Below are 22,267 nucleotides of genomic sequence, written 5' to 3'. Positions count from 1 at the left end.
TGGAATTGAACTATGGGAAAGACACAGGATCTCTCAGTTGTTTGACCAGCTGTGTTCAATATATTAGCTAGTACTTCTTTTATTTCCCGTTAAACTCTTAAGGCTGATGATCCTACTCTGCTTTCTTTCCTTCCTCCATATATTCCTTATCCTCAAAATCCTCCTTATACCTTCAACTTGGCATCAAACAATTCTATACTACAAAATTTAACTCTGTTATACAAATCTTGTAATATGATGTGCATCTACAACTCCTATTGAAGCCAGCGAGATATGCCAGATATTTATACAGGACTTCCCAAGCAATTAACTTTCTAAATATTTCAACTTAAGCTCCTACTATATCCTAAATATCTTCTACTTTCCCCTCCCCTCTTTAAAATTATGCCAGAAACCTGAGTCTAAATATAGCTGGGGGTCATTAATGCATAAAGAGATATTTTGCTTTCCTTAGAAAGAGCATGCAGAGGTCTTCTTGGCCTCATTTTTCCCCTTCACTGCCAATTATACACAAACTCTCTGTCTAAGCCTCTCATAAAAAAGGACTCCTTGCACTTGCATTATGGCTGGGTACGGAAGAGGGGTACTATTTCATTTAGGTGTGAAATGCTTAAGCCTTTTTTGGAAGAAAAAGGTTCATGAAAACCAGAGGATTAGTCATAATTTCCATTGTTTACTTTCTACAAGTTAGGTCAGACACAGGTGTGTGCTAGATTAATTCTCATTTTAACTCCTGATGTGGATCCACAGTCACAGAATCAGCTTGAATTTGAGAATCTTTCTGCCATTATTATGACAAAGGATGGATTCCTCTATAGGAAATCAAGGTCCAAAAGGGCAGAAAGACATAAGGACATTGCAGTGTTACATATTAGGGAAACTCTGCAACTAAAGCATTTTTCTGCTCTCCCTGTCTTATCTTTTGCTCATGAAGCTTCAAATACCTAGTGTTTCAAAGAAGCCTCAGGTTAAAAAAAAATGACTCCAGTACTGCTGAGCTTCCAACATTTTCCACAACGCAGCAGAGAGAATGAAGTTTGAAAAACGTTCAGTGTTCAAAATTTTCTTATCGCTTGGTTGCTTGGTGCTCACTGACATCTGCCTCCCAGTGAGACAGTGCGAAAACTAAACCTGTTTGGTGGGAAGAATGAAGTCTGGAGTTAAAGTGTAAAAACCTTCAGGATGTCACTGGGGAAAGAAAGACCAAAAATTCAGGCCATGAAGTCCTGGGACTGACATACATAAATACTGAAGAATCCAAGGGTACATTGGAAATGCCACAAGAGGTCAAGATTCCCCTATATATGAGTACTATGCTTTTGATCTCTGATATACTGCATCACTAGAAAAATATCTCCCTCCAAACACAAACCTTATAGCAATGTTCAATTTATCTGGTTCTTGAAACAGCTTTCCATAAAAGCAACATACAGTATTATTTTAAGGCTCACCAGATGGATTTATTTAATCAGAATCTTTTTGTTTAAATAAGGAAACTGAGAATGAGAAAAATCTTTGGATACAATTGTTTCCATCTTAGGTTTTCTTTGTTATATTGTCTTCATTTCTTCATACTAGTTGCTAGTCTATGCCTTGTATAAGAATTCTTTCAAAATCTTTCCAAATATAAGCTTACAAAAATTCAGGCAATCATGAAAGAACCAAAAGATGCAAATTTCCTATCTATATCCCCCGGCATGTTTTGTATGTATTGTTTTTGAAGAAAAGGAAGGTAAAGAAAAATCATTTTCTCCTAAGTCACCCCACCTCCCAAAAAATATTTTTCCCAATTTTTTAATAAAAGACCTGGCCAAAAACTACAATGCTAGAATTATTATTTTTTTAAAAGCAAACCCCACCAAACCCCTTGGTGGGGAGGGGGACCTGAACTCTCTCTAACTGCTCTCCTTTTTATCTCTAAGAAAATTCTTGCTAAAATGCTAGATTTTTCCTCTGGAAGAGAAAATAAATATCTGCAATATTCTACCATAGAAAAAAACTATTAAGAACAAAAATGTGACTAATATAACTTGGACTTCTCTTTTTCTATGACATTGTTCCTTTTTAACCTCAAGATCAGACTATCGCAATGTGTTCTACAAGAGGCTACACCTTAAAACCATTCAGAAACTGAAACTGATGCAGAGCACAGCAGCTCACATGTTGAGCAGGACATCTCACTGAGAGTATGTGAAACCACCGCTCCAGGATCTGCACTGTGTTTCTATTGGTCTCTGGGTAGGGTTTAAGGTGTTGGCCATTTAAGGCCCTAAATGGCTTGAGGATGGCCTATTTGATGGATTACCTCTCTCCAGGTACCACGCTGCCACAGGAGCAGATGAGCTCCAGGTGAATCCCCCTCATTATAAAAGAGAGGGAACTGCTGGGAGAGTGTTGTCTGTGAGGGCTCAAGGACTCTTGAATTTGTTACTCTTAGTCCAGAGGAATCTGAATTTGATGACATTCTGGGCATGCTGAAAAAGATACCACAGCTTGATAGGGGTTTTGGAGGAGGCAGAGGGTATGCTTCCTGGAACAATGAAAGGGAGGAAAGAAGCTTCATGTAGGTGGCTAGCTGACTGAGTACCTATCTGAATGATTATTTTAATGCTGTTAGGGATCTGTTGTGATTCCAACTGTAATTGTTGTAATGTAACTAAGATTCACAGGTATTATTTTATTTTTTGGTATTTAAATTGAAAATAAACAATAAAGTTATTTTAGGTAAAATAATTAACTCTTTTTTGTATTGTAATAAGTTGAAAAGAAATGGCTGCTGTTCTTTTATCCATTTCATTATTCCTTCAACTTACCGCTGACATTTTCTAGTGGCCCAAGCCAAATATCTTTACTTTGGATAATTTCTTATTGAAGTCACTGGCAGTTTTGTCTGTGTAAAGACTGTGCTATCATACCATGTATGAAAATACCATATATGATCAGAATTCAGATTCCTGATGTTTCACAGTACAGGGAAAGCTTCAGGAATTACTCATATTTAAGGCTAAGATTTAGTCACAGGTATTTTTTGTAAAAGTCATGGGCAGATCACGTGCAATAAATAAAAATTCATGGCTGGTGATCTGCCCATGACTTTCATCCAAAATCTCTACTTCTGGGGGCCACTGCTACAGTAGTGAGGGTTGAGTGCCCCCCCGCCGCTGCTCCCAGGACCACTCTCCAGACCGCCTCCAGGCATCCCGGGACCGTGGCTTCAACCGCCCTGGGACCACTACTTCAACTGCCCCATGACTGCTGCTCCAGCTGCACTCGGACCGACATGGCTCCGGCAGTCCCCAGGGTACCCCCAGGACCACTGCTCTGGCACTCCTTGGAGCCAACCACACCAGCCAGTGGTCCCTGGAACCAGCAGCCTGGGGCCGCCCGAGCAGTGGCTGCTGCTCAGATGCTCCCTGAGTCTGCCCCCCCAGGACTGCTGTTTGGGCCATCCCTGGGACCAGCCACACTGGCTGCTGCTTGCGCGGTCCTTGGAGCCAGCTGCCCGGGGCCGCCAGAGCAGAGGCCAGTACAGCTGGCTCCGGGGCGGCCCCCAGGTCCGCTGCTCGGGCACTCCCCGAAGATGCCCCCAGCACCACTGCTCGGGGCCAGCTGATTGGGTGGCCCTGAAGTCAGCCACACAGCCGCTGTGGAAGTCACAGAATCCATGATTTCCATGACCTCCATGAAAGAAACATATCCTTACTCATATTTAATAGCATTGTCCACAATGGGTCCATAAAATAAAAATTGGATTCCTAAATTCATGCTCTATATTGCGAAGTAAATACTCCATTCATAGACTGGAAAATAAAATTAGCTACAACACTTTAATAATACCTCTGTATTTGGAAATTACACTTTTTAGAGACATCATGTATTGTACTGTTTAAAATTTTAAGGTGTCTTTTACCAAAATTACAATGTAACACTTTTTTCTGCTTGAACACAGTCCTTTTAGATCCATTATTTTTTCTTCCCAAAAATGCATTATGAGGGGTTTTAACCAGGAGACAGAGTGTCTTCTATGAATATGTGAATGAGCGAACAAGTTGTATATGCAGTAGCATACAGGACACTTATACTTGGGGGCCCTCAATGTGTACATACAGCTCCCATTAACATTGATGAGTTACACGTGTTCATGATGTACAAAGTAATCCTCCTTAGAATAAATTAGTACTTAATATTAGCCAGTACTATGAAATATTTTAACAACTATTAGTATTAAAAAGAGTTAAACATGCAATAAAGGTGAGAAACATTTTATGAGTTTGGCTCTAGGGACACTATCTTATCACCTCTTAGAAAGAATAGATCAGGTTCATAATGATAAATGCATGTTGTCATAATTTCTCACTGTCATGGTGTACTGCAGCCCTAACAGCATCTGTTCTTGTAAAACAGAACTGCAATCAAAAAGTTCAAAATTAATAGCTGTGAAATCTCAAGCACTCATAAGCATGTGTTTTTATCACTTCCATGCTGTGCAGATTGGGTACTCTTGTTATTTATTATTTGTGACAGCGAACAATTCCCACTTGCTTTAGTGCAAAAGCGAAGAGCTGTTCACATGTAACCAGTAAGGTGAAGAACAGATTTCAAACTGTTGGAATCATTTTGCAGGAACAAAATTACATGGATCATAACAAAGCCTTCTTTCAATGCCCAAAACAGTGGTTGCCCCACTAGTCTTCATTCCCTTCTTTAAAAGCTTCTCTCATATCTAACATTCATATCTAACATGTTCTATGTTTGTACAGCACCTAGCCCAATGGGGTCCTGGTCCATTACTAGGGATCCAAGGTGGTACGATAATACAAATATACTAATAAGTTTTAAAACATGAAAATTGTCCTCATTTTGCAGATTACTATTAATATTACCTTTGTGCTAGGACTTACACAAACCCTCTTTTGTAAAGTGCTTTGAGATTCATGAGTAAAAATGTTATATATAGTCCCTGCCCTGTACAGTTTATAATACAGTCAAAACTCAACAAGTGACTGACAACTAGTAGGAGGGAAAAGGAAGGAAGAAAGAGGGAAACAGTAACAAATATGTGTTACTATAGGCTTACAGCATGCAAAGTTTTATGGTTCAATTTGAGCTCATCTGTTGGCTACCCACTTCAGTTCCCAGAAATCTTGGCAGGGGACTCTGCATACGTCAGATATTTTAACTATACAAGTTTTCCATAAAACTAGCTCTATTTTAGTGTGAGTAGGATTCTTTTTTAAATTATTATTATTTTTCCTGAGATTATTTTTAAGGAAATTAATACATAGATCTCTCCAAATGGTGCATATTTCAAATTAGCAAAGAAGAAAGGTTAAGAGTAGTAACTGCACTATAATATGCCTTCATCTGATTTTAACATTAACTCATAGAAAAATCTATCATTTATCAAGACAGCAAAAGAGAACTGCCTGTGGGCAATACCATTATCAGTGCACAATTAGTTGCAGATTGAAGACACTAGCTTTAGTGTCTACATTCTCATGCTAGTAATCTGAATCCTAGTAGATTGGAAACCAGTGTCTCTTGATGAAATGCTATTTATTTAGCTACGGACAATTTGATTAGATGTAAGTGTAGTAATAATAAAACTAATAATTCCCAACGCTACACGAAATGGTGTTAGGTCATATTTTAATTGAGATTTTTAGTAGAGCATACAAAATTATAAAATGAAACAGGATATATTACAAGAGAGGCTTTTATAGCAAAGTCATTTTCCCTTAGTTGGAAAAAAAAAACCTTTGTGAATGCTAAAAAGAAGTCTTTTCTTCTGTCAATTACTATAAACCCATCACAAAGTATGAATTCCTAGTTCTTAATGCTAAGTCTTTCAAATCCTTGGACTTATTTCATTTATTTTTTTCTTTGATAACAGATGGATTTTCTTCTATCCTTAGTAATTTGCATCAATAGTAGATCATGAAGTCTTATAAATACATAAAGCTTTTTAGAAACATTTGGTAGTGGGAAGCTTTAACTAGCCCTTTTATATTTATGTAACATTAATTCTCCAGGAAGGTTACCATTTAACTTGAAGATTCCAGTCACTTTCTATACTTAATGAAGAACAAGTAAAAACATACACTCTAAATTCTGCACACTAGATTTCTATGGAAGTACCCTGAATTTCAGTGTTAGAATGTTCAAGATGAATTATCAGTACATTCAGCAAAATCTGCACAGCCAAGGGAATATAGCAAAACCCATTCCCTGTTGAATACCACACAAGTCAAAATCTATTTTGCAATACTCTGAATAAGCAGGCTAAGTAAATCTGTTCAATCTGTTTTACATGCAGAGAATTTCATATTGCTCTTTATCTTCTCCTCCACACAAAAGAAAAACTAATGCTAGAAAAAGCATACTTTTAAATCATATTTAATAAATATATATTTAGAATTATCATAGTTTTGCAAACACAGTTAATCTTATTTGTTTTCCTTATTAGTAGACTAAATATGAGTTCCTCCAAGTCATCTTTTTCTAAATTCAATATAGTAAAGGACAAACATATCATATAGCCATTCAAATAATATACTCTTTTCTGTTTACAAAAATGCAAACAAATTATAAATTTGGGACCTGATATACCACAGCTTTATATGCTAATAACTCCCCTGAAGTCAAAGAGTAACAAGAGAATATTTTGGTGTTTCATAGCAGTGAAATAAACCAGGGGTATCTGATCCTGCTCTCATCAGTCATTGAGAGTTTTGTTATTAACTGAAATGTGAGTAGGATCCCCAACTCATAGCTCTCATAAAAGGCCAAGAAGTATAAAGAAGAATAAATAGGAATGGTTCTGATCTCACTTCTCCTTGTTTTATACCTGTTCAAGTGAGTTATTGATGTATGTGAGATCAGAATCATCCCCTTTGTATCTTTCGAAAGAATTCATACAGTAAATCAACACATATTCTGCTAAAACATATAATATGTTATTTAGCACTTATTTAGCACTCTTACCTGTATATTTCTTTAGCTATTCTAGTTGAAAATTCCATTTTGTAGATGTGTATTAATTGTTAAGTTACAAGATGCACAGTATGTTTTATAATTGCTGGAAAAAATTGCTGATGGTTCAAAGCCACAAGGAAAATGGATGCTGCTTAATTTCGGACCCAGTTTTGTCATCCTTATATACGCTAAGCATTACCTGTTCTATGAATAATCTAGTTTATTTCAATAGAACTACTTGTGAAGTAAAACATTACTTAATGTGAGTAAAGGTGGCAGATTCAGTCCCTTAGATGGCAGGCAGCAGAATGAAATTGCAAGTACATATTTAAATTAGTCTTATGAATGAGTTTTCTAAATCTGTAAAACAGTTATATCCCAAGATCAGAATGGAAGGTCACTGGTTGAGCATGTAGTGACCTGTAATTAAATAGAGGTCTTGCAATTTCCAGTACAATTATTCCCACTGAACAAGGATTCACAAAATTACTTGGAGAAAAAAATAACTTTTATTTCAAAGGAATCAATTATTGCCTTTTGGTAAACTCATAAGGCAACTGTAACATAATTATATATTCATAAAGTATGAATGATTTTGTTTTCACATCAACTAAAATCTCCCTCTCTGATATAATGAGGTATACACACATAATGTCACTACTACCTATTTAGTGCACATGGAGGGAGATCAGGAGCTTTATTCACCACTGTATTATTCAAATTTTATGTACATGTAACACCACTGAAAGTAATGAAACTGCACTAGCATAAAACTGGAGTAACCGTCTAGAGAATTAAGCCAAATGCATGTTAAAAGCAGCAAAAAATGAAGTTGGGGGAGGTAAAAATAATAAAATATTAACTGACACTATTGTAATGAAAACACTGAAAAAAGAACAATTTAATTAAATGTCTATTATATTTGCACCTGCTATTGCTTCATTAGTCATGTTTCCATTTTTATTTTTAATCTTCATTTTAGGAGACATAGATTTCAATGAGAACATTTGTTGTGGGTTAAACTTAGCATAAAGAATTAGAGTTTTAAACTTAGTAAATTACATAGATTTGCCTAGGCCAGATTTGGTCAATCAACGTGCATGACCTCAGCTGGGTGGCAAAGTTTTAATTTCAAAAGTAGGCAAGCATTTTAGGTCAAATCTGTCTCATTTGTATGCAAACTAGGGGACAGCACACAATTGCATGATCAAATACGCACAATGGACTGCCCAGTAGATTTAACAAAGACGTCTTAGCATATGTAGCCGAGCACTGCCCATTAGTATGATCAAGAACATACTTAAGAATGGAGTTATACTCTCTTGAACCTTATATCCAAGAAACAACTCTGGGAATATTGTTACAACAATGGTTCTGCATTTTGCATTTGATATAGGGCCAAATCCTGCTCCTTATACTCAAGCAAGTAATATTAATAATGTAGAAGGTGAGGTTTTGAGGTATTTCTTTTTGACTTGTTGAATAAGTGCCAATAAAATAAAATCTTACTACGTAATAGATTATGCTTGCCAGTGTCAGGATAGACCAAGCTAAGTTTTGGAAAAAAATAAGTATAAAATGCTTTTTTTTGAGCTCCTAATTGTCATTTATAAGATAATAATTAGTGTACTATTTGTGATCCTTTGTGAGAATAATAAAAGTATGCATTGGAAGTCATGCTACAACAATATCTGTACAAGCTAATGTAGGGATGGCAGTAGAACAAGTTTCTGAGTGGGGAAATGACCGGTTTAAAGGATGTAAACAATGAAAAAGAAATCAGATAATTTTCTAAACCTCTCTGTTCTGAATCCTACTGAAAAGCACAGTTCTGTTCAAACAAGATTGCATAGCCAATGTCAAGAATCCATAAGATTTTACTGGTTTCAAGTGTTTGGTTGGTTGGTTGTTTTTTCCCCCTTAGGGAAAAAATACTGCACTTTTTAAGGAACTCTGGTTATTCAGTGTTCACATTTTGTATTAAATTATGTCTCCTGTTTTCTGAAAAGTGTGGAACAAATTCTACTCTCAAGTACAACTATGCAATCAATCAGCTTCACTGAACTAGCACTGGTGTAACACAAGAAAGAATTTGGTCCCTGATTCAGTAAAGTACTTGGGACTACTCACATACTTAAAGTTAGGGACATGTTTAAGTAGCCTGCTGAACTGGTGCTTTGGTATTGAATGTGGTTTTAAATTGTTGATACTTGTAAGTGGCCTAAAAAAGTAAAGTACAAAATTCCGTTATCAGTATTTGCTGAATTTTCCCCAAGCTGAGAGAGGAACCAAGAACACAAAATACCTTAAAGCTTACTTTATTTTCTTTCATTCATGCAGTTCTCATTATATCCATCCCCACCACTCTCAGTTGGCTCCCCTCCAATCTGATATGCCATCACACTGATACAATAGCAACAATAGAAACACACTGGTTCCTGCACCTGCAGCTGCCCCATCACAGTAGGGATGTGTAAGTAAGTATTGTGATTTTTTTTTTCATATGTAGAGTGTTTTTCCAAATTTCTTTTGTATTCAGATTTTTAAGGTCAGAAGGACGCATTTTGATAATTTTATCTGACCTCCAGCATGACACAGACTGTATATTTACATATTGTGGAATTTGGTTTTAAATAATTTTGCAAATTTCAAAAATCATACAAAATAGTAACAAACCCCAAGACTGGTTCTGTGATATATGTGACATACCAACATAGTACATGTTAAGGTATCAGGTCAGAATGGAAGTTAACAAAGCAACATAGGAATAGGCATTGTGGAATCAATCTGAAAGAGGAAATATAAAGATATTTTTGCATAATAATACTCTGAATGCCCTTCTTATACTGGTTATTGGGGGCATTCAGCACATATTGGTAAAGTTATATGAATTGGGAATTTACTTTTGCAAGTCACCTTGTGTGGCATGGTCAATAAATATTAAGGTGTCACTTATATTCTGTCTAAAAGTTGAAATTGTTCTCTTACTATCTTTTGGTTCAAAAGAGATATTATACAATGTAAATCTTTGTTTCCGTTTAGATATTAATTCATTAATGTGGGTGATAATTAATAATAATAAGTTTAATAATGTCATTTCAAAATATTTGCAGAATGCAATATTTAGAGTAATATTACAAATGTCCAAAACATGATATAACTAGGGACAACGGAATCTCTCATTTAAATAAGAGAAATCAAGCCATATAAGAAGGATACTGAGCACATCTCCCAGACATATGACATACAAACTCCTTTGTTAGAGTATGAAACAGTAAAAAGATACGGAGAAGGTTATGTTGTAATTTATATGCAATATATTTTACCCATTCTAAGAATGAATGGAATTCATCAAATGAACAGGGAATTCATTTTGTAGCTTTAACAGTTCCTTAACATTTACTATAAACAGAAATGCTGAAAACATGCTTTAGAAGCCTGGCTGTAAGACACTGAACTGTATTTCTCAAATATGTGTAACAAAGATCTACTTTAAGTATTTCCATAAGTAAAAGAAAATAACATGACATATTTAAACTAATTATCGTAAAGAATTTAGAGTGCTTCTAAAGGACTTAGGTAATTAGCTAACAAGAAAAATACCAACAAGATTTTAACTCTGAAGTCTGATAATTTATGATTATGTTTTACTGCAAAACCTAATCATGGCCAAGTTTTCTATTTAAGGGCAATGCTCTGAAAAGTTAACTGCACAAACATTCTAAAACTTCCATGGATCAAATTTACAAGGAAATGTGCCTGTCATTTCAGGGCAGAAGTTAGTCTGCAAAAATACAAGTCAGTCAAACTTGCAATAAATATTGGGGCACAAGGTATCTAAGCAGGCAGAAATGAAGAAGCATTTTATAAACATATGCTTCAGTATCACAGGTGTATAAGGACCAATATTCTCCAACCCAATCATTCCACACTTAGTTTGTTTTTAAATATATATTTCTTTAATTCAGATATTTAATTTTTGGAGTATTTTAATATGCTCAGGTTGGAAAATATCCATACATACAGTCAGGGAGCTGTCAAAGATAGTAAATCACACCCTATCCCTTTGAAGACTCCTGCTTTCCTGTCTGCCCTCAACAATAGGCATTCTTTAGTCCTTCAAAGCATGACACTCCTCCTCTACTCAGATTCCATCCCTTTGGAGTGAGGGATGATTGTCATAGCAAGTTAGCTTTTTGCACACAGGACATAAGGGTTTCACTGAACAGGAAAATAAAGGCTTTACTTGTTAATTGAAGACAGTGTGTTAAGTAGAGCTAATAAAAACTTCAAAAGATGTATCACCATGTTTAATTAGTCCCTGTTTCCAAAGTGATTTGTTACTAAGTGACAAATATGGGCCATTTCTAAAACCAACTGTAGAATATTTACGGTTTTGCAAACTGAAGATAGAACATCTAGCTATGCTTTTAGAAACTTCTCTCCAAACTGTATCCATGTTAAATGTTAAAATGTTACACCTCATCCCACAGCTCCACACTTCTTTTCTACATTGAGCTAGTGCTAAGGTAAGATTTTTTAAAAAACATTGATTAGACTCAAGAAAATTAGTCAAGGCACAAGTCATGACCAACTTTACTCTCGGGGATTAGTCTGTAATTTTTATAAACAGTTTTACGTATATTATCATGAAGAAAGAGGATGTTTGCTTGGCTGGTTAAACTGTACATTTAAGATTGACTGCTCCTTGATGCACCAGGCATAACCTCTCATTAAGTTCAACAGGAGTTACATGCGCATACTGATCGGAGAATGGATACTTTAATTTATAGTTATAACTCACATATATGATAACCAGCCATATACAATGTTTCCACAATCCAAGAGACTGTTAATGTACAATACCTGTGTAAACCAATTAACTGAATAGCATACTAAGAAGATTTTTTTAAAAATTAATTTCTACAAATTGTATTGTTATAGAGATGCAACTGGGTAGGCTTGTCACCACACTTAGGTGTGATAACAGTTTTCTTCACTAAGCAGCACATTTTCCAAATAGGAAAAGCTTGAGGGTAAGTCATAAAGGATTATAGAATTGGATAGGCAACAATGTACCTCAAGCAAAGAGATAATGACATTACAGATTCTTACATAGCTCTTTCTAATCACACTGAAGGTGACATATATTTCTTTGAAAAAGCATCCAGAATATTTTAAATATCCCATTCTTCAGACATCATCTTTGCATAGCAAATAAAAGAGAAACGAGTGGACATCAACAGACCAAAAAAAGAAAAAAAAAACACACACAAAAAAAAAACTCCTCTAAAAATCTCACACACATGCCTAAAAGTTTCAGTGGATTAAATCTGCCCTAATATCTTTTCACGTGTTTCCCATTATTTTGCATTATAAAGCAAAGTGGAATATAACATACAAAGATTAATTGACAAGCAATACTGCATAATAGAAAATTATTACTTCTAGTTTACAATTATGATTAGGGAGCCAATCCTCCAAGCTGCTGATTGCTTCTGTGATATGCTGAACTTCCTTAACTTGTATTGTCTTTGCTGGAAGTTAAGGGTGTTCATCATCTCACAGGCAGTGTTTAGCACCTTGAAGATCAGGTCATCAGATCCCGACTGAGCAAAGCACTTGCCTAAATCCATGCCTGTTCAGCAAAGCACTTATGCATATGCTTAATTTTAGGCAAATGTTTAAATCCCACTGAAGATAATGGGATTTAAGCATTTGCTTAAAGATAAGCATGTGGTTAAGTGTTTTGCTGAATAGGGATGGACTGCTAAATCAGGGTCTAAAATAATATACTATTTTGGACAGAAACTTCATATTAATAAGACAAGAACAGCCTTGAAAGAAGAACAGGAGTACTTGTGGCACCTGAAGCCTTGAAAGAGGCTCCTTTAAGGTAATTCGGGGGGGGGGGGGAGGGAATAGAAATTTGTTGTAAAGTGAAGGTTAAATATGATGTGTCATAATGCTATAATATCTAACTAAACTTTATTAAAAGTAAGTAGTGTATCCAATACAAAATTTAGTTTTAAAATCTATTATTTTTAATACTTATGCCAAGAGGTGTTTTTGTTGTTGTTGATTTTTGTGGTTTATAGTGTCTCATATGGTACTGCACCAAACAAAATACCCTGAAGAACTAAGTATGAGGTACTAAACTCTAAAACTAAATATATGTTGCCTTGAAGAAAAAAAAGTACAGCACAACACAAAATCAGAATGGAAAGACATTACCTGTGTACTCACTTGAGCACACCATTTGGTCCTGTAAATGGAGACCTTTCCCCTGGCAACAATATTGTGGGTATGAAGATGTATCAATTACTAAGTCTAATTACATTAATGGATAATGGATATCACCCTCATCTACTTCAGGATGGGCACTTCCTGGTTTGTCTATTTACTTGTCTTTAAAACTTCATGCACTTTCTAATCTCTCCATGGAATAAAGGCAACTGTCAATGAGTAAATGAGGAAAGACATGCAAGTTTCAGCTAATCTCTTGCTCTAATATGCATGTGAATGTTCCACTTGTTTTACCTTGTATGTACAATTAAACTGTGATAAAATTAATACTATTTGATAGTAGCTGATTTCTAAATGCGTCACCTTTCCTTCTAAACAAGATACTGAGCATGAACACCACCGGGTTTAAGTGTTCAAGAATATGAATACCTACTCTGGTGAGTCAGTCAATGCTCAAATGATAATGTTTGAGATATGAAAAGTTCAGGTTATTTATATACACCTCCGCCTGATATACTCATTATTATGTTAAAATAAAATTAAGAAAAAAATAAAAGCACAAGAGCACATAAATGTCACTCATCAGCAAGTTAGCAAGTGCCCATAGGATGGCTGTAATAGAAATAGTCTGCCAAAAAAAATCTATCCTGTAAGCTTTTATTTAACATTATTCTTACTGTCCGCTGAGTCAATACCCACTGTCCTGTCTTTAATTTATATGCATGTTTGTGTGTGTATGCTGACCATTCTGAGAAGCTATTTATTTTATCCAAAGAAAACTTCAGTTACAATACTTATAAAGATATTAAACCAAAATGTTGAATAATGTCAATTTTTTAGTATGTTTTAAAATAACTCCTGTGTTAAGACATTAAAATATCAGCCATAAATTACTCAATTATATTGATCTTTATAACCAAACTACTTTCACAAAAAGCTGTCAGACATTAACTGAGACACGGGTATGGGGGGAAGGGAGCTGTTTTAAACTAGATAAATTAAGAGTTTTTCTTGATGTGTTCCTTCCACTTTGATTGTTGTATGTAAAAGTGTAGTAAGCTATTTTCTTCTCCCAGGACATCTCATAATGTATTGTACATCAAAAATATTTCCTGGGAAAATATTCTAAATAATTTAATAAACAAGATACAATCAATATATTTTTGCACAAAAACCTCAAAGAAAGCACGTATCAGCACAAGTAGTCATTTGTATAGTCTAATCTCTTACCAATTCCTACATTTAACACACAAGCCATTTTTTTTCACCAAAAACAAATTATACTTTTGACAGTCTTTAATTCATATTTTGAGATGAATTCTGGCAGCAAGAAAGATTTAGTATCTGATTAGCATGGATTATACCTCGTGTTGGCATAATGATCACTAAAAAGGCATCATCTACTATGTGTTTAATAAACCTTAGTGGATGGAAGCTTGTGAACTTTTCTACTATTTTACATTTTATATAGGCAATATTTTCAAAAGTAAATTTATAATGGTCTCCCTGGGAGAAAGTTAATGAAATGTTTTGCCAAAAACTACTATGTCAAATGTTCTGTAAAACATTAGTATGACTAGTAAAACAACATACACAAAAAATATTAGCAAATATTACATCAATCATACCAGTTTTGTAGCTCAGCTGAAAGAATGAATGGCTCGTGAAATTCACTTCTACTTACAATATATTATTCCACCATGCAGAATGCAAATACTGGTTGCATATTATAAAAGTCAATTATAGTACACAAACAGACATCTCAAAGTATAAACATGTAGTTGTGTACCATATCAGCATGTTAATAAGTGGGAAAGAAAGCATTTTTGTCAAATTTGTCAGATTTTCCATGTTCCAGACTTGGCACCATATTTGCATGAATCTACATTCATTTATCTATAGTATCTTGCATAATGTGCAGAGTAGTTGAGAAAACTTTCAGAACTTTCATCTTATGCAGATCCTCCTCTCCCCTCCCCCCCCCCCATGATAGTACCAACTGCAAAACATTTTTCTCAGCATATAACCTCCCAACAAAGTAAGTCAAGGAAAATGATCTCAGCTCAAAATTCAACATATGCTTTATAAAATAAAAATACAGATTTGAATTATAATAATAGACTGATTCTCCACTATGTTACACCAAATTGGTGTCAGGTATTACACTGGTATCTTCCTTTTATACTGGCAGAACTCCATTGACTTCAATGACTGATTTACATCAGTGTAAGTAAGATCAGAATCAGTCACTTGTATCACTTGTAAGTTCAGAAATATTTTACTGAGTTGGTGATACCACAGAAGTCATTATAATCACTACTGACATTCAGATACTACTCAGTGCGATTGAGGGTGGCACAATTGGGGCCTTATGAATTTAATATAATATCCTCCAAACCAGTGAAACTATTATAGAAGTAGGGGCCAATTCTGAGCTCACTTGCACTTATCAAGAGTCAGTCTTCTGCAATCAATGGTATCAGTAGTATAAAGAAAAAGATATAAGTGGGATCACAATCAGGCACATATATTATAGAGAGATCTGAATCTTAATGAATTACCCATAATTAGATCCCCCCAACCTTTTAACATCATGGCTGCAAAATCACACACATGTATTCACAAAGCCATAGAGAGTGTGAATGAAGTCAGAGGACAGCTCCCTCTCTCAGTAGGACCCTGCTGCCTGGGTGGCAGGAAAGAATTCTCTCTCTCAATGGAACCTTGTTGTCTAGTGGATGCACCTCCCTCTGAAAGAAAGACACTGATGGCTGCCTGTTTCAAAGGGACTCTGGTGGCTGGCTGGGCAGATGTGGGTGATGGTGGCAGTGGGTAATGGGGATGTCTCTGTTTCCCTTACCTGCTTGTTGTGCTTACTACTGGCTGGTTATCTGTGGCTTGAAGACTGTGTGGTGAGGGGGAGGATGTCTGCAGCTCCCACGTTGTGCTGGTTGCTGGCTGGATGTATGTGCTGGGGGCTGATAAGGACGTCTCAGATTCCCTTCTAGGGATTGCTGGCTTGGAGGGAGGGAGCCCTCGATTGCTGGCTTGGACGGAGGGAGCCCTCCGCCCTCACTCTCATAACCTATACAGTATTTGCTACAGTATTGCCTCCTGTATATGTGAGGCATGGGAGGAGGAGTAATTTTAGTGGGGAGTCCCAGACTCCTCTATCTGCTCATTACTTACTGCCAGTTAGCTGCAGGCTGTGTGGCCTGAGGGAGGGGATGGGGTGTCTTTGGTTTCCTTACTTGCCAGCTGTACTTGCGGCTGGCTACACTGTCTGCCTGCAGGGAAGAGTACGAAGGAGGTCCCCTGACTCTCTCCCTCGCTTACAATACTTGATGCTGGCTAGAGGGCTGCCTCTGTCTGTGTAACAGGGAGGGTCCCCAGCTCCCACACCTACTTGCTGGGGATGGGAGGGCTAGCTGTATGGAAGTGCGGTTGGAAGTAGTTAGGGGGTGAGCCCAGCACCCTTACCTGCTTGCTGTACTTGCTGCTGGCCTGACAGCTGTACTCGGAGCAGTGGTCCGATCCAATGGAGATGTTGTCTCCTGCCCCCACAAAAGTATTGGCCGGGGGCAGTTCCTGCACGGCCTGGTGCTTTTTCCCGGCGGTGGGGGACTGCGGGTGAAGCTGGACAGTGGGCAGCGGCGAGCTGGATTTGTAATGCCTGGCCAGGTCCGGGCTGCCCGGGCCGCCGTTGACCGAGCGGTATCGGCCCATGCTGGGGCTGTCGGAGAGCTTCTCGTTAACGCTGTCGTAGCGCTGCCCGTTGGGCTTGGAGGCCTCCACGGTGACGATGCTGCTGTAGAGGGGCTGCTTGCCCTTCTTGCCTTTCTTGTCCTTCTTGGGCTTCTTGGCCTTGTCGTGCTGCTGCGGGGTGAAGAAGTCCTCGTGGTCTTTCTTGCCCGCCTCGTAGCCGTGCTTACTCTTGGAGCGGCAGTACCGGGCCATGACCACCACCAGGATGAGCAGGATCACCGTCATGATGCCGGCCACCACCCCGATGACGATGCTGAGCCGCTGCTTGCTCAGCTCGTAGCTGGGGTCGCCGGCGATGTCCTGGGCCAGGGGCGTGTGCAGGCTGCGGGCCACCTGGCTCTCCACCACGGTGGCGTTGGAGAGGCTCTCGTTGACGAAGACGTGGAGCAAGGCGGTGGTGGACTGGGGCGGCTGGCCGCTGTCGTTCACCTGCACCACCAGGCGGTGCAGGCCATAGTGCTTTGGGGCCAGCTTGCCCACCAGTGACACCACGCCGCTGGTCGGGTCGATCTCGAAGAGCTTGAAGGGGTTGCCACCGACGATGCTGAAGTTGAGGTCGGCGTTGAGGCCCGTGTCCGCGTCGGTGGCCAGCACAGTGGCCACCACAGTGCGCAGGTTGCTGGAGGGGGGCAGCACGGTGTAGGAGCTGTTGCTGGGGAAAGTGACGGCGGGCGGGTTGTCGTTCTCGTCCATCACAAAGAGGGAGACGGTGGCGGTGGCCGAACGGGGCGGCTCCCCTCCGTCCACCGCCTTGACCTTGAAGGTGTAGCTGGTCTGCTGCTCTCGGTCGAAGGAGACAGTAGAGTAGATGGTGCCGGTGTCGTTCTCGATGGAGAAGATGCCGGCGGCCTGGTCCTGCTGTCCGGGCTGGATGGAGAGGCTGAGCTCGGCGTTGCGGCCCCGGTCGGCGTCCATCACGGTCACCATGCCCACGGGGCTGTTGGGCTGCAGGTTCTCCTTCACGTAGAAGGTGAACACGTCCTGCATGAAGCGCGGCTCGTTGTCGTTGCGGTCGGCCACCCGCACCACTACTGTGGTGGAGCCCTGCAGGGCCGGCACCCCCTTGTCCCGGGCCGTCACCTGGAACTCGTACGTGTCGCGCTGCTCGCGGTCCAGCACCGCCTGCACCAGCACGTCCCCGGAGTCCGGGTTGATGCTGAAGATGCCGCCGGGCGCCTCCGAGGAGAGGGGAGAGGGCTCCAGCGAGTAGAAGATTTCGGCGTTCTTGCCGCTGTCCGCGTCCGTGGCCGCCACCGTGGCCACCCTCTCCCCAGGCGAGTTGTTCTCCGGGAAGGAGACCTCCAGCACGGCCTGGCCGAACACCGGCGGGTTGTCGTTGGTGTCCGCCACCCGCACCAGCAGCGAGTTGTTGCTGGACAGGCTGGGGCTGCCCGAGTCCACGGCCACGATCACCACGTTGTAGTCACGGACGGCTTCGTAGTCGAGCGGGGCCGAGGTGTGCAGGAAGTACTTGCGCTTGTTCTGAGGCTCCCCCTCGCCCTCGCTGGCCGGCTTGAGCTGGAAGGGCACGTCCCCTACCACCGTGCAGGTCACCACGCCGTTCTCGCCTTGGTCGCGGTCGGACACCTGCACCAGGGCGATGGGGGTGTCCACCAGCACGTCCTCGGCCACGCTGGCCACCCCGTCCCGCAGCGGGATGCGGCCGATCTTGCGGATGTCGATGGTGGGCACGTTGTCGTTCTCGTCGCGGATGTTCAGCACCACCGTGGCCTTGTCGGTCTTGGGCGGCTGGCCCCGGTCCCGGGCCATGACGGTGAAGCGGAGCTGGTTCACCTCCTCCCTGTCGATGCGGTGCAAGACGCTGAGCCAGCCCGAGGTCTCGTCCAGCCGCAGCAGGCGCCGCACCGACTCGGTGGCCGCCCCGAAGACGTACTCGATCTGCCCATTCACCCCCACGTCCAGGTCGGCGGCCCGCAGCTGCAGGATGGGGGTCCCGGGGCTGCTGTTCTCCGCCAGGTCCGCCTCGTAGACGCTCTTCTCAAAGCGGGGGCTGTTGTCATTCACGTCGGTGATCAGCACCCTCAGGATGGCCTGGGAGGAGCGGGCCGGGTCGCCGCCGTCCCGCACCCTCAGGCTCAGTTCATAGGAGTCCCTCTGCTCTCGGTCCAGCGCCCCTTTGACAATCAGCTGCGGCTGCTTCTCCCCATCAGGGGTGTCGGCCACCTGTAGCTCGAACACGCTGCTGCGGGCTGCCCCGTCCGGCTCCTGCCTCCTCTTACTGCCGCCGGGGTAGAGGGCGCTCTCAGCTGCAGAAGCCGACCCCCCTCCTCCGCGTCTGCCCCCGTCGCCGCCGGGCTCCTGCAGCAGCTCGTAGCGCTCGATGCCGTTGCGACCGAAGTCTCTGTCGGTGGCAGTGGGGAGCAGATAGAGGGTCCCTACGGGCCGGTTCTCCTCCACGGTAAGGGTGAGGACAGGCGAGGGAAAAGTGGGGGTGTTGTCGTTGATGTCCAGGATGATGACCCGGCCCTCGAAGAGGTCCACCCAGCTCTGCGAAGGGCCGATTACCGAGACCTCGAAGTCCAGGAAGCACTCGTTCTCATCGAAGATCATCTGGCACTGCGGCAGCTTCTCGCGGTCTATGCGCCGCTCAGTGGTGCTCAGCTCCCCGGTCATGTTATCGATCTTCAGGTAGTCGGAGCCCGACTCCAGGCTGAATGTCACCTCTCCGGAGCCCGTTACGATGCCCAGGTCTGAAGCCACGTTGCCTATGCGGATGTCGGCAGGTCCTTCCTCGGCCAGCCGGTACCTCAGCAACTGCTTGGCCGCGGCCAGGCTGACCCAGAGTGGAGGAGGCAGCAGGAGCAAGAAGCAGCAGCAGCAGCAATGCACAAAGCCAAAGAGAGTCCGCATCTTCCTCATCTTCTTCGCACCAAAATCCCCCTCCTCTCTCCCACCGACTCCCCCGACAAGCCAACAGAAATGCTCAGCGTGTGGATGATCAATTATAAAATCCTTCTCTTCCGGGAAACTTATTGTCTCATAACTGGTGCAATCGGTGATCAAAACCCTGGTGTTGGCTCCTCTCCTCCCTTCCTTCCAGTTGCAATATGCTTACAGTTCATGGGACAGTGTATTTTGCTTTTTAAAGATTCATCTCAACAGATAGGACGGGATTTTTCTCCTCCTCCTCCTCTGGTTTTACTGTAATCACTTTGCAAGGTTTGTAATAAAAGCAGGAGCAGCACGGTGCTATTCGAAGCCCCCCCTCTCTCCCCAGGTCGTCTTCTTTGCTCCTAGAGTTAAGTACAATTCACACTCTTCTCCCTCTCTCTCTCAGCCGTTTACTACTAGGGCATTAGCTCTTTTCTTTCCCCACTCTGCACGCACACGGAAAAAAATGTGAATCGCCTCATTCAAAGGGGTTGTGTCCGGAAAACTCCCAATCCTCTTAGCAATGGGCAAAAAACGCAATTAAATAACTGATTAAAAATAAAATAAAAAAATAAAGAAAAATACCAAAAAAATCCCCAATAATATCGGTAGCTGTACAGTGGGTAGGCGAGAACCCTTTATATCACAGAGCAGTCCACAGAAAATCCGCTTCGGTTAGCAGAAAAGCACCCAAATCCATCTTCACAGATTGCCTAAAATGTTCAGTTCTTTCTCCGTAGAGGATTTTTTTTAATAACTCTGCGCAAGGTCATTAGTCACAAAGCAACGATACAAAAACTGCAGAAGCCGTTTGCCCAGAATTTCCAAAGCTGGAGCAATGCACATACACACACAAAAAACAGTCCCAAGTTTGTTTTTGCAGCCGCAGTTTGTGTGTGTGCCTTACCTGCATTTGCACTGCATGTGTTATAGCAATCTGGATCTGCAGCACTGTGAGAGCGATTCACAAATGAGATTGCAGTCTCTCTCTCTCTCTCTCTCTCTCTCTCTCTCTCTCTCTCTTCCTTTCCGTCCCAATGCAGGTAACCAGATCTGAACTTGATTCTTTCAGTTCAAAGGTTAGCAACAAGGCTATGTGTCCAAAAGCGATTATTGCTTTGCTCTCTCGTTAATATACCCGAAGCGGAACGAGATGTAACTGGATCCCCCACGTGAATTAACAGATTCTGAATTACATCCATATAAGCGGAATGGCAAAGGGGAGGGGGAAGAACCGCGATGCGATTTATAAAAATGCAGTCCTCTTTGCAAAGAAAATAATACCAGTCAATTGTTTCCTCTGAACCCCACCGCCTCGGCGGGTGAAATCTGCAGTTGTGCCTCCCCTCTTGTGCCTTTCAGAGAAGTGTGGTTCAGGCGCTTTCACAGCAAAACGGCTTGTGCTTTAAAATGTTGAATGGCAACTGAGGCGCCGCTTCCCACTCGGAAAAAAGCAGTAAACCAGCAAGTTTGCCCAAAGTGGTGGGAGCTGCTGGAGCCTCTCTCGGCGGCTCTTCCCTGACGCTGCAGCAGCAGAGCCGCCTGCGCTACACACGCCGAGAGAGGGAGGGAGGGAGGACGAGCCAAGCGCTGCACTCCAGAAAGCCCAGCCTTACCCTCTGCTGCTGCAAGTGGGATAGCTGCTCATCGCAAAACACCAGCCCAGTCTTCAAACCCATCCTTGGTACACACTACAGTGCTCCTGCTGTTGCTCTCTCTAACCCATGGTCTCCCGTGATTTCCTCCCCCTCAAGTCACCACCACCACCTTCTGACTCTTCAGTGATCAATTATTGTTAAGCAAATTGTTGTTCTTCCTCTTATTTTAGAGCCCCTCCGTGCGCTGGTGACGGCATTTTGTGGCATCATGTTGGTCAAACAACTCATTTTGCATAGATTCGCACCTTTTCTGTCCGCTGGTGCTTTTCTAGACAGATGATGGGCTGCAGTGACTGTAACAGGATCAAACTCCAGGGAGGAATGGGGAGTGCGTTAGAGATCTCAGGCTTTCGCTGGTCTGTTCCCCAGTGCTGGGGGGTTTGTCTTTATTGTGCCTCTTTCAATGATTTGAATGCACATCTTCAACGGCATCTTGTGTGTTTCTTGGGAAAATGGACCCTCAGAGAAAGAGAGAATGTGTGTGGGAAGGGTGGGGGAGGGTCAGGAGAATAAACACATGTAAGTAGAAGTAATAGATTTATTTCTGAACAGGGACTTGCTGCTTCAGTGATTGCTAAAACGTAGTGTCACCTACCTGGGTAAGTAAGAAATCAACTTTAATGTGAAAGACATCGACACAACTTTGCTTATTCTTGCGTCCCTAGTTCACTTTCTCCTTCTTTTGACTTTGTGCCACTTAATTGCCCATGGCATTTGCATGCCTCTGCTCT

At 41.4% G+C, this 22,267-nt stretch overlaps 1 protein-coding gene across 6 annotated transcripts in view; it reads right to left on the bottom strand.

The window, feature by feature from the left end:
• Nucleotides 1-22,267, bottom strand: part of PCDH7 (protocadherin 7) — a 397,552-nt gene extending 375,285 nt beyond the window's left edge. For all 6 annotated transcript variants that reach the window (XM_054029888.1, XM_054029889.1, XM_054029890.1 and 3 more), the window contains exon 1: nt 16,702-22,267. In XM_054029888.1, coding sequence (XP_053885863.1) covers nt 16,702-19,866 — 3,165 coding nt within the window. In that variant the 5' untranslated portion in view covers nt 19,867-22,267. The remainder of the gene's footprint in view (nt 1-16,701) is intronic.

This window comes from Malaclemys terrapin, chromosome 5 (assembly GCF_027887155.1).
Source record: "Malaclemys terrapin pileata isolate rMalTer1 chromosome 5, rMalTer1.hap1, whole genome shotgun sequence".
Lineage (NCBI taxonomy): Eukaryota > Metazoa > Chordata > Testudines > Emydidae > Malaclemys > Malaclemys terrapin.
The sequence above is the reverse complement of the archived record's forward strand: the minus strand, read 5'-3'. Positions and strand labels throughout refer to the sequence as shown.